The sequence below is a fragment of the Aquarana catesbeiana genome, linkage group LG01 (assembly GCF_042186555.1).
Source record: "Aquarana catesbeiana isolate 2022-GZ linkage group LG01, ASM4218655v1, whole genome shotgun sequence".
Classification (NCBI taxonomy): Eukaryota; Metazoa; Chordata; class Amphibia; order Anura; family Ranidae; genus Aquarana; species Aquarana catesbeiana.
In genome coordinates, this window is record NC_133324.1 from 472,278,447 (window position 1) to 472,290,503 (window position 12,057).

The 12,057-nt window shown below is 41.3% G+C and overlaps 1 protein-coding gene across 4 annotated transcripts in view; it reads left to right on the plus strand.

The window, feature by feature from the left end:
• TDRD7 (tudor domain containing 7) overlaps positions 1–12,057 on the plus strand; it is a 161,020-nt gene that overhangs the window by 94,525 nt on the left and 54,438 nt on the right. For all 4 annotated transcript variants that reach the window (XM_073591238.1, XM_073591239.1, XM_073591236.1 and 1 more), the window contains exons 9-11: positions 926–1,037; positions 3,235–3,437; positions 3,682–3,816. In XM_073591238.1, the coding sequence (XP_073447339.1) occupies positions 926–1,037; positions 3,235–3,437; positions 3,682–3,816 (450 nt within the window). The remainder of the gene's footprint in view (positions 1–925; positions 1,038–3,234; positions 3,438–3,681; positions 3,817–12,057) is intronic.

Here is a 12,057-nt window from a genome sequence, read left to right on the forward strand (position 1 = left end):
ATTTATTATATTCTTTGTTCACGTATTTATAGCCTTTAGCGCATGCACATATAAGTGAAAAATGAATACAGCAGATATACAGTAAGTGCTGGGAAAAAAATTTAAAAATATCCAATTCGTTTACAATGCACAGTTTAGTGAGGGATGCTGAAGAGTTGTAAAAGTGGGTGGAACTCCACTTTAATAAACAGTACACATGTTTACTGAAATTTATCCAATAAAGGGCAGTTGTAATTCAGCAGTTTTTGGTTGTACAGTTATCTCAACTGAAAAAAAAAAAGATTAACATGGCTCAGTCTACTATATTAAATGAGACGTAAACACTTGAAGATTTGCACATACCTTCTTTTTAAGAAAACTCTACTATGCTCTTTGTTGATGCTGAACTCCGGGGAAAGTAACAGTCCTCCCTTGTAATGGAGCTGCTCCCACACTGCAGAGATGCAATGCTCCTTTAGGGTTAGGCTGTTCTAGGTTAGCACTTTTACTTACCCGATTCTCTGCTTTCATACGCTCCCTCTGAATTGCTAGACCAATCCCTGCAGCCCACTCCACCCACCCCTTTACGCTTTGGTGGTTGCAGTTCCTCTGACATCATGAAGTACAGTGCAGAATCCATAGTCCTACATTGGATGTCCGGGCGCATTGGGAAATTTCATCTAATGGAGTGCAAGGTAGAAGAGAGCGCTGGTTGCCAGGGTAGCTGAGGATCATGTAGGTAAACCTGTTAAAATAAATAAACTTTAACCCTTGCAGTATGGATTAACATAAGGAAACATAAGGAAACAAAATGCCTTCTATATTCTGTAATGCGTGCTCTTGGTTTGTAACTTTGGTAACTCAATGGATGAATGTTCAGTTATGCCAGTTATATTTAATTATTTGCCATTCCTGAATTCATTTCTTACATGCTCATTTCTTACAGGTTGTCTATGTGGACTATGGTTTTAGTGAAGTGGTTGACAGCTCTAAAGTCAGCAGGTTGAGCAAACCATTCTATTCTCTTCCATTCCAAGCCACAAAATGTAGGCTAGCAGGTAACTGTTTAATCATAGTTCTAGTTTACTTAGGGCCAGTATAACTGAAGGCTTAACATTTGACACTAGATCTGCAAATCGTGCAGCGCAACACGTATTCGATATAAAGTGCTAAAGGTGCCAAAATATTGTACCACACTGTACATATACTCTGCTGATGAATCCAATCAAAAAGTATATAAGTTAAAGTGCAAAGTGTCCATATATCGCAAAAATATCAAACCTAGTCCATGATTCTTAATGAACCAACGCTGTGCAGAAAACTTCATAATAGAACAAAATTTATAAAGTGCCCATGCTATCCTCCTCCTGTTTTATCAGTGTGTCATAACAAGCTGTTGCCTTTAAGGTACGTGACTCAGTATGGCGTGCTATTCCTCCGTTTTCTTTAATCTGTTCCCAACATCGTGAATGCACACAGGGGACGGCAATATAGAAGACAGGGACAGAACACATAATATCTAGTGCTCTCTTTTTGATCTATATTTATTTTCTGTTAAAAATAAATCTGACCATCTTGGTATATAAGCCGACACAAATGTAGTTTATTGCAGCTGGCACGGTTAAAGTGCCATTCATGAGGGTGCTTATGTGTTTTTAGCACAAAATAAATATATATCAGAGAGCACTAGATATTGTGTGTTCTGTCCCTGTCTTATATATACCAGGCCAATTTTCAGCTTCAGCGCTGTCGCATATTGAGGCTGGGTTCACACTGGTGCGATACGGGAAAACCGGCGAATCCTGTTTGGGTTCCCGCATCACACCTGAATCGCAAAGAGTTCACTGACATCTGTGAACCATTGCGGGTGTCAATGTAAAGTTAATGACACCCCCAGATCGGTTTGTAGATCACAGTGCGAACTGTGAAATGGTGCAGGAATCGGATTGCATGGGTGTCAACACCCATGCGATTTGACTCCAGTGCGGATCAAAACAAGGGTCCTACACCATTTTAGTCTGAATGCGAAGCAAATTCAGCCATACAAATTTTATGGCTGAATTTGCATCGCACATACATCGAATGTGATCTGAACAGCAATGTGGTGCAAATCACATGCAATGTCTGTTTGCACCAGTGTGAACCCAGCCTTAATGACAATTGCGCGGTCATGCAACACTACCCAAACACAATTTTTATCGTTTTATTTTTTCCCACACAAATGGAGCTTTCTTTTGGGTGGTATTTAATCACCACTGTTTTTTTTTGTTTGTTTGTTTGTTTGCTAAAGAAACAAAAATAGACTGAAAATTTTGGGGGGGAAATTTTCTAGTTATAAAAGTTTGCAAACAGGTTTTTTTTCTCCTTCACTAATGGGAGCTGGTAAGGCTGCACTGACTGGGGTGACACTAATGGGTGGCCATCAGCATGAGAAGAAAAAAAGGTGATAACCGGCTTGCGTTTGCTTCTGTGATCAGCTGTCATTGGCTGACAGTTTATCACGTGGTAAAGGACCGCTGTGATTGTCCCTTTTACCCCGATCTGTGATCACAAAGGACTCAACGATCACAGAGGGTGGCACACGAGCTGCTCGATCATGGGAGGATGTCCTATGGAAGATTTCCCACCACTCAAATCCCACGTTGTAGCTGTCTTTCAGCTATAACGTGGGCAGAAAGTGGTTAAAAATCATTGACCATGTTTGATATTTTTTAGATATATGGACCCTTTGCACTTTTAACTAATATAAGTTTTGATTGGATTTATGATATTTTGGTATCTTTAGCACTTAAGCAGCTTTATATTATAATATGTGTTTGGCTGCACTATTTTCAGATTTCGTGTAATATTGAGAGTGGGGTGAAAACACTTTGCGGCGTTGGCAGCAACCAGTGTATTTTTATATTGGTATATCTTTTACTTCAAGTTAGGAAGAGGATGGTTGCGCTAATTAGGATTAATTTTTGGAGTACTATTTAACACTTTAACAATCTGGTAATTTGGGCAACTTCGGGCTTTACTTTAGAACATGCTAAAGGAAAGCTTATACTAACTAGTAAGCTACCAGTAACAAAAATAGTCTGAAATATGGTCTGTGAATATCTGTTCAGAAAAGCCATAACATAGCCTATTCTACCATGTTACTGAAATTTTGTTTTTATTTACCTTATTAATGTCGCCCATAGGGAATTTCAAATATTTGACAGTGCTCTTTCATAACTGTGTTTTCAGTATTTTATCATTGTATATTTATAGGTTTGGATGCTTTCTGTGATGATCCTGTGCTAGTGAAAGCAGTAGAGGCTAAAGCATGCGGTAAAATTCTTGCAGTAGAGATACTGCAAAAGACAGAAAAGCCTCTTGTCGTACTGTATGATACATCGGGAGATGATGATATAAATATAAATTCTATCTGTCTGAGGGAATTATGCGATCACTCTCTAAGCGTACAGTTGAAGGTAAGTGATCAAACCTGGTTGTGGACTAGTTTATAAAAAAACGTATAACTTAAAACTTATATAAAATGTAACTGGTATGTCAGAAGGTTGCCATAATTGGTGGTGTTGAAAGCTTACTAGAGTCCTTGGTTTTTAGTTCCGAAAATATAATCATTTCAGCTTGCTTCATAATATCTTTGTAAAAAACATAAAACATGTTTCTGTTTTGCAAACATAAATGTTTTGTTTGTTTTTTTTTTTTCAGGTGAATTCTTCCTACTCAAATATAATTGTGACAAATGTTTGTTCTGATGGTACCTTATTTTGTCAAATCCCATCAAAGGGCCTCACCAAACTATATGAAACTTTGCAGAAAGTTGAAAACTACTTCGATTCTAAGGTATGCTAATGTTGCAGTATGTTTTATTAATACCTTTAGCCTAAGTTCACACTGATGTGATGTAGTGCGAATTTTCTCCCCATTCACACCTGAGACCTTGTAACACTAACGAGTCACATGATACTAGGGAAGGAAGATGGCTAATTGGGCCCAATTTGGACATTTTCACTTGGGGGTGTACTCACTTTTGTTGCCAGCAGTTTAGACATTAATGGCTGTGTGTTGAGTTATTTTGAGGGGACAGCAGATTTACGCTTCCTATACACACTGTACACTCACTGCTTTACATTGTAGCAAAGTGTAATGTATTCAGTGTTGTCACATGAAAAAATATAATAAAATATTAAGACCTCTTTCACACTCACAGCGTGGCCGTGTGAGCAGCGCATTCCGGCCGCTAGCGGGGCGCTTTTAACCCCCGCTAGCGGCCAAAGAAAGGGTTGAATGCACCTGAAGAGCGCCGCTGCCAAAGCTCTTTGCAGGCGCTTTGGCGGCAGTGCCCATTCATTTCAATGGGCAGGGGCGGTGGAGGAGCGGTGTATACATCGCTCCTAAACTGCTCCAAAGATGCTGCTTGCAGGACTTTTTCTAACATCCTGCAAGAGCACTCCACCTTTCACACTCGGGCTGCAGGGGAGGCATTTTTCAGGCCCTATTTTTAGCCCTGAAAAACGCCTCCAGTATGAAAAGGGTCTTACAGAAATGAGAGGGGTGTGCTCACTTTTGTGAGATACTGTATATACCGTCATTTGTAGAAACTATAATTTTCATGCAAACCAATTAATATACACTACGTGGAACTTTTTTTTGCGTACCAAAGGCATGTAGCAGAATGTTTTTGGTCTGCATTTATGAAGACATTTTATTTTTATGAAATTTTATAGGGGTTTTATAGGAAAAAGTGAGTTTGTTTTTTTTTTTGTTTTTTTTTTTTTTAATTTTTAGTCTTTTTTAGATTTATAGCGCAAAAAATAAAAAACCTAGTGATTATCAAATACCACAAAAAGAAAGCACTATTTTTGTGGGAAAAAAAAATTATATAAATTTTGTTTGCGTACAGCGTTGCACGACCGTGCAATTGTCAGGTAAAGTAGTGCAGCACTTTATGGCAAAGAATGGCCTGATGATAAAGGGGGGCGCACAGCGATAAATCTGGTGCTGAAATGGTTAAAAGAGAAGAGTGTATGTGTGTATATATATGTGTATATATATATATATATATATATATATATATATATATATATATATATATATATATATATATATATATATATATATATATATATATATATATATATATATATATTAAAAAATTTTTTTTTTTTAAATCCTACTCATCTAGGTTGATGCAGCATTGGTCCGATACTGCATCTGGCCCCGCCGACTCTAAACACCGCTGATCGCTCGGTTCTCATTCTTCCTGGAGCAGAGAGCTGGTGACTTTCTGCTCTGCTCCAAAGCCACTGGAGCGTTGGGCCTTGGAGAGGTGACAGTGTCAGGCTCTCAGCGGCTAACTGAGAGCCTGAGCCGGTTGCTGGTCCAGGCATTTGGGCAGATCCCCGAATATATGGTCACGATCTTTCCTGAGCCTGAACTGACTCTGTGACATCAGCCGGCTTCAGCCTGCTTTCAGCTGAATACGGGTCACTGTAGTGCAAAACGATCGCCACTCCTGTGATCCACGGGAGAAGTACAGAGAAACTAGCTTTGGCTGTACTTTTCCTTTTAAGCATCCTAGGGTGCTTCAACTTTGGAAGGTGTTTGAGCTTTTTGAATTTATCTGAAGACTACAGCTTTGTTTTTATATTTTGAGAAAGGCAGCCATCAGAAATGTTGGGGCCCCTTGCACAGCTTTAGTCTTGGGCCTCCCGGGCCTGACCACCAACATTTCCCAGCGTCCGCCCACTGCCTGTCCCACCCCTTTTGATCTTTTCATATGGTTTTACTGCATTTAGAGGGCAGATCAAGAGCAGCTGATAAATGTATGTTTCTTTCTTTTTTTTCTTTTTTTTTTTTGTCATGGAAGGGCCCTTTCCTTCCAAGCCCAGTGGCGGAACACCAGGGTACAGTTGCAAGTGTGACCTTTGCAGACCCTGGTAGTTTTGCTACTGGTGTCTGTAGTTTTTTTATGTTTTATAACTTTTTACCATTTTTGTGTAAATTTTAATTTTATTTTTTCATTTTTTTTTTTTTTTTTTTTTTTTGGAGCTCTGTATGGTGGCTTTGGTGAGATATCAGGATGCTGATGGCAGCCCTGATTTTGAGGCCTTGTCTGTTCTACCTGGAGGTCCTTTTGCAAATGTCAGGCTGATTCTTAATCTGCCATTTCTTGGTGGTGGTGTCAGCTTATTTCTCCGGCCTTTGGTATCATGGGGTAAGGTTCCTTCATTCCTGGTCAAGGCCCCTTCCACCAGGAGTGTCATCACATCTTTGGTATATCAGCATCAAGGTTCTGTTGTTCAAGTTTTTAAGGTTACATCCTTCTCTTCACGATTTCTAAATATTACTTGGTAGATGTTCACAATCCTGCAGAAGTCTGTTTTGGGCAAAAGGTCTTGTAGGCAGCTTTGTATTGGGCTTCCTCTATTCTTTTTTGGTGTTTGGACATTTTGGCCTTATTGCTGTATTGCCAACTCTTCATATTCAATGCTTTGGGATATCAAGTAGTCATAAAAATGAAGAATCCCATGTCCCCTGAAATACATTTGATTCAAATTTTTTGGAGTAGTGGTCTGGACGTTGTAGTGAAGACCTGCAGTGCCTGAGTTCCTAACTCCCAACCAGCCTGTACCAGCTATACCCTGACATACTCATGATCTGAACCAAAATGGAGGAAGGTAATGGACACCCATAGCACCTGCCTGGGCTAAGATAAAGCACTTCTTCCTCGGAAGCCAGGTCTGGCACCTCAACCAACATGGTGGCCACACATGGCGGCAATCAAACTATCCCCCCACAAGTCCCTCCAGCATCTCTTTCCCCTTGGGGCAGCTCGGGCGCTTATTCCAATCTCCATGGAGCTTCTGTGACCTGTTCATTCTCCCCTTCCCTCCCTGACTGCAGATGTATCATCGAAGAGAGGTAAAGCAGACCTGAAAGCCCTGATCTGTGCTCTCCCAACCAAGGCAGACCTTGAGGCGCTCTTTCATCGAATTGAGGAGACCCACAAGCAGGAGATGCAGCTACTCAGCTCCGATGTGTCAGACTGGCTACTTTAGAACAAGGCCAAGCCTCCCACGCCGATCGACTATTAGCCATGTAGCTACACATGGAGAACCTGGAAGATCGGAAGCTGCTGTAACAACTTGCGGCCGAGGCCTCCCTGAAGCTACAGGATCCGCAAACCTTCATGACACCGTTTATGCCATCCTCCACAAAGTATTGCACACTTCCCCCAGAGAATGTTGAGCTAGATTGGATGCACAGGGCTCTGAGCCCCAGATCAGCGGATGCAGCCAGACCGAAGGATGTCATCTGCCACCTACACCGGTATACCCATAATTAATCCATTCTTCAGAAAGCATGATTCATGGGGGCAGTGAACTTTTATGGAAAGGAGGTTAAAATTCTCCTGGACATTTCCAGAGCGGCCCTGCAAAGAGAAGCTTTACTGGAGCCTTGGCTGGACAAGCTTCACCGACTGGGACTCCCCTGTCTGTGAGGGATCCCATTTCACTTTTGATCATCAGAAAGGGCAATGCTTCTTTCTCTCTCCAGAGTCATGCAGACCTCCTGAACCTTTTGACTTTCCTGGAGAACGATCAGTTCCAGATGCTAGACTGACTTCAACTGCTCCCAGGGACAAGGCCTGCTTGCTAACTTGAAACTGACTAAAGCAGAACTGCCACCAAGACCACCCAGACATTAGACACGGACCTCTAACTCTGACTGCTGCAACTGTACATGAATCCTAACCCTGCCCTAGTCCTACTATGAGCTGTGCCTTGAAAGGCCTGGAGCCCTACCTTAAAGGGGACATAAAATTTACTATTCAAATATGTTCTTGGTCTCATCTCAGTGACCTAACTGCTTGTTGCATTCACTTTGTTCGCAGCCATTATTGGAGTACATGTATATCTGTAATGCCCTGTGCACACGGTTGAGCCAACATCCGTCGAAAAAAATCCATGGATTTTGTTGTCGGAATGTCCGATCAATGTCCGATCGTGTGTACAGGGCGTTAGTGTTACTTCTCAGTTATTGTGTTAACTGCTGCACTGGGTGCCAGGGCCTGAGTTGGATCTTCCAGTCCTGGCTGTTGCTTGATATGTTCTCACCCAGTCCACAGCCATGGCTGCTCAGAGTAGAGAGGGTCCATCTATTGTGTGTGTGACCTAGATTTGTGCAGTGGGCATTGTATTGTTGATCGAGTGACAGTTTGAGCTAAAGGGCCATTGAATAATCTTTGTTTTGTTGCGTTTACTTCATTGTTTGTTTTATTGAGCGTATGACTTCCATGTTACCACATACAAGTTAGTTGGGAGTGGAGTGTCTCTCTCTGAGCCATTTCCAACCTTTCTCCCACATAGGCCTGTACCCACATGGCCAGTGAGCCACCAAATCATGAGTGCCTCCGGAGTATATTCCTCAAGAGTAGATTTCCTCGAACCCTGATTCATTTCTAATTCATCAATCCCTAATTCCTACTGTCCAGGGGACTGCTATAGGAACTCTTGTTGCCTCCACTCATGCTCCTATTTCTCTGTAAATAGATTTGGCATCTTTGCCAACCACGCCTTGGTTTTGATGGCTTAACTCATCCTTTCTGCAAAATCTGCATGTGACAAACAAATCAAAGCATTACGGTTCCTTTTTCTATGAATGACACTTAAGATTGTGACCTCATTTTGTGTGGGGTAAACTCACTAAGCCTACAATAGAGGAATTTTGATCAAACTGGGAATCCCACTGAAGAAAGAAAAGACTAAGCAAATGCCCTTTTTTACAAGATAACTGCAGTCTCAAAGCGGTCCATAAACGATCCCTGGTGTACTCTGCTCTAGCTGATCTATGTGACCACCTGAAATTCCTCTTTAGGGACAAGGCTAAAGCTGTAATTGCCAAGTGCAAAAAGACATTTTACAAACATGGCAACAAATGTTAGCTTTTTAACTTGGGGGTTGAGGACACAACGGGGCCCACTCAATCATCCCTGAGCTTTTAGACTTCAGCCAACAAAGTACATACTACTGATGACATAGCCCCTATTTTTCCGAAGATTCTGTGAATTGCTATACAATTTTCAGTCTCCCCCTGAGGACAAATAGGACTCAACAGGGATGTCTCTTGTTCCCATTAATATTTATTTTGATGCTAGAGCCCTTTCTTTGTAGAATTAGTGACAATCCGGATAATGGCCCTTCTGTAGGGACACCGTTTCCTTTGAAAAATGGTGCGTATTCGGATGATCTTCTTTTTCATCACAAACCCTGTGCAGTCCCTTCTGAACCTTTTGACCAAATTGGAAAGCTATGTATCACTTTCCAACTTTTGCTTAATTTCCAGAAGGCAGAGGCGTTAAACATCCCTATACCTGAATCATCTACCAGATACCACAAGGGCAACTTCCCAATGAAATGGAAGACGTCATATATTCGATATCTGGGTACTAACCTTCTCAGGAACCTAGAAGATACTTTTAGGATCAATTTTTCCCCTCTTTTTGTCAGTGATCAAATGGGATCTGTCAACCTGGTACAGGAGTACTTTTCATGGATCAGAAAATATTAATAAAATGAACATTATGCCCCGCATCCTGTACCATTTGCCGGCTCCTTCTGTTAGTTTTCCTGATATGTTAGAGAGCCATCAATAGAACCTTTACTCAGTTTCTATGGGTCCCAAAAACCACCCCAGGCACCCCTCCCTTAGTCGCTCTTGTGATTAGCTAAACTACATGGGGCATGGCCTTACCGAGGCTACTGCCATTTAAACAGGGTCATCAACTGGTGCTGCCATGGTCCCTTAACCACTAGAAGATTTACCCCCTTTATGACCAGGCCATTTCTTGCGATACGGCACTGCATGACTTTAACTGACAGTTGTACAGTCATGCAACACTGTACTCGAATAAAAATTAATTTTTTTTTTTTTTACCCACGAATAGAACTTTCTTTTGGTGGTATTTGATTGCCTCTGCGTTTTTTATTTTTTGCGCTATAAACAAAAGACCAATTGATTAGTTTGCGCAAAAGTTATAGCATCTACAACTATAGAATATTTTTATTTTAATAGTAATTGCTGCGGACATTTAAACACTGACACTTTTGACACTTCTCGAGGACCATTGAGACTAATACAGTGATCAGTGCTAAAAAAAATGCACTGTCACTGTACTAATGACACTGGCTGGTAAGGGGTTAACAGGGTTGAACAAAGGGTAAACTATGTACCTAGCCAGTATTTTACTATACTGTGTGAGGTGCTTTTACTAGGGGAAGAGATGGAATTTACACACACTCCATTCCTTCCTTCCTGTCAGAACAGCGATCTGCTTTTACATAGGCAGATCGCAGTTCTGTGTGTCTGCCTGACAATCGGTGGGTGCTGGAGGACATCGAGTACCTTGCACCCACTAATCTGCTTCCGCTCTGCGTAATCACAGCGAAAGCGAGCTGACCGCAGCTCGCATGTGTGCACCCTACCCAGAAGTGTTGGATCATGCGTGTGTGTATGTACCTGATCTGGCGCACAGGTGCCATCCTGTAGCAGTAAAACTGCTATAGGGTGGACTTAAAGTGGTTAAAGCAATCGGTAGCTATCGAGCAAGCTGCCTCAGAAATCCCCCTATCGACTTTTTTACTTGGTGTGTGTGTGTGTGTGGCCAGGATTTCGTTTAGCCTCAGAATACATTGGTAAGACGTGGCTTTTTTGCTCTAAGGTATTTTAGGGTCAACTGAAATCTCTGGACCCTTCCCTGTTCTTCCCCATTATAGGGAATCCATCTTTTTAGTCCATGACTTTTTGATCCGAGCTTTACTGCCTTAAGGAACTCACGTTTGTTCCAAGCTAGAAATTTTGTATGCTCTGACCACTGTCCATCCCAGAACAGCTAACTGCAAACCCTGCCCTACGCACTTTTTGACTTTCTGGAATAAAATGCAACTTGGAATAAAATGCAATTTTAACAGCTGTGTGATGAACCTCCAACTCTGAGTCATGCAATTTCTCTGACATATTTACTTGATACTCTTCTGGCAGACTTCAACTTGCCATACAGTACTTTTGCAGTGGGCGGACTACACGGGCAGGTTTAGCAACGCACGCAGCGGATTTTGGTTCCCGCTACTCGGATGCTATGAGCGGCTGGGGGATCATGTGATTGCTATTCCATCACACGATCACAGTGTATACACATCTGTTATGAATGAGTTTTATTCATAACCATTGTGATTTCTAAAGTGATGGCTGTGATTGGCTAACATCTATCCCATGGTTCCCTTGGTCAGTCGCAGCGCCCTGTACCATGTGATTAGCTGTAGCCAATAACAGCATGTCAACAGAAAGCAAGCTGTCATGAATGGAAACCCATTCATGACCATTCAAAAGATTGCTGTTGGAGTGTTCATCACTGTAATAGCAGTCGCAGTGATATACAGTACCAAACACATCACCCCAGGGAGATAGTTGCTAAACAGTTTTTCTGTTTTCAATAAATTAAGTTAAAAAGACTCACGCCTTTGCTGCTATAAATGCAATTAAGCTTTAAGCAGCATAAATATAGATGAACAACAAAAAATTCAGAGAGCTATTTATAAAGCTATAAATTTTCGCCTCTTACTGCACACGTACACCCCAGCCACATTCCCTGCTTGGAGTGCACTGTATGTCAGCCATCCTGTTCACCCATTATTTACTGACTATAAAAAGAATTGGAGTTTAACCACTTCCCATCCAGGCCAATTCTGACCTTTCTCTCCTACATGTAAAATTCATCATTTTTTTTTTTTACTAGAAAATTACATAGAACCTCCAAACATTATATTATTTTTTTTTTTTTTTAGCAAAGACCCTAGAGAATACAATGGTAGTCGTTGCAACTTTTTATCTCACACAGTATTTGTGCAGCAATTTTTCAAACACCTTTTTTGGAAAAAAAAAAAACAGTTTCATGCTTTAAAAAAACAAAACATTAAAGTTAGCCCGATTTTAGTTGCATAATGTGAAAGATGAAGTTACGCCAAGTAAAGAGATAATGAACATGTCAGGCTGCAAAATTGCACACACCCATGGAATGGCGCC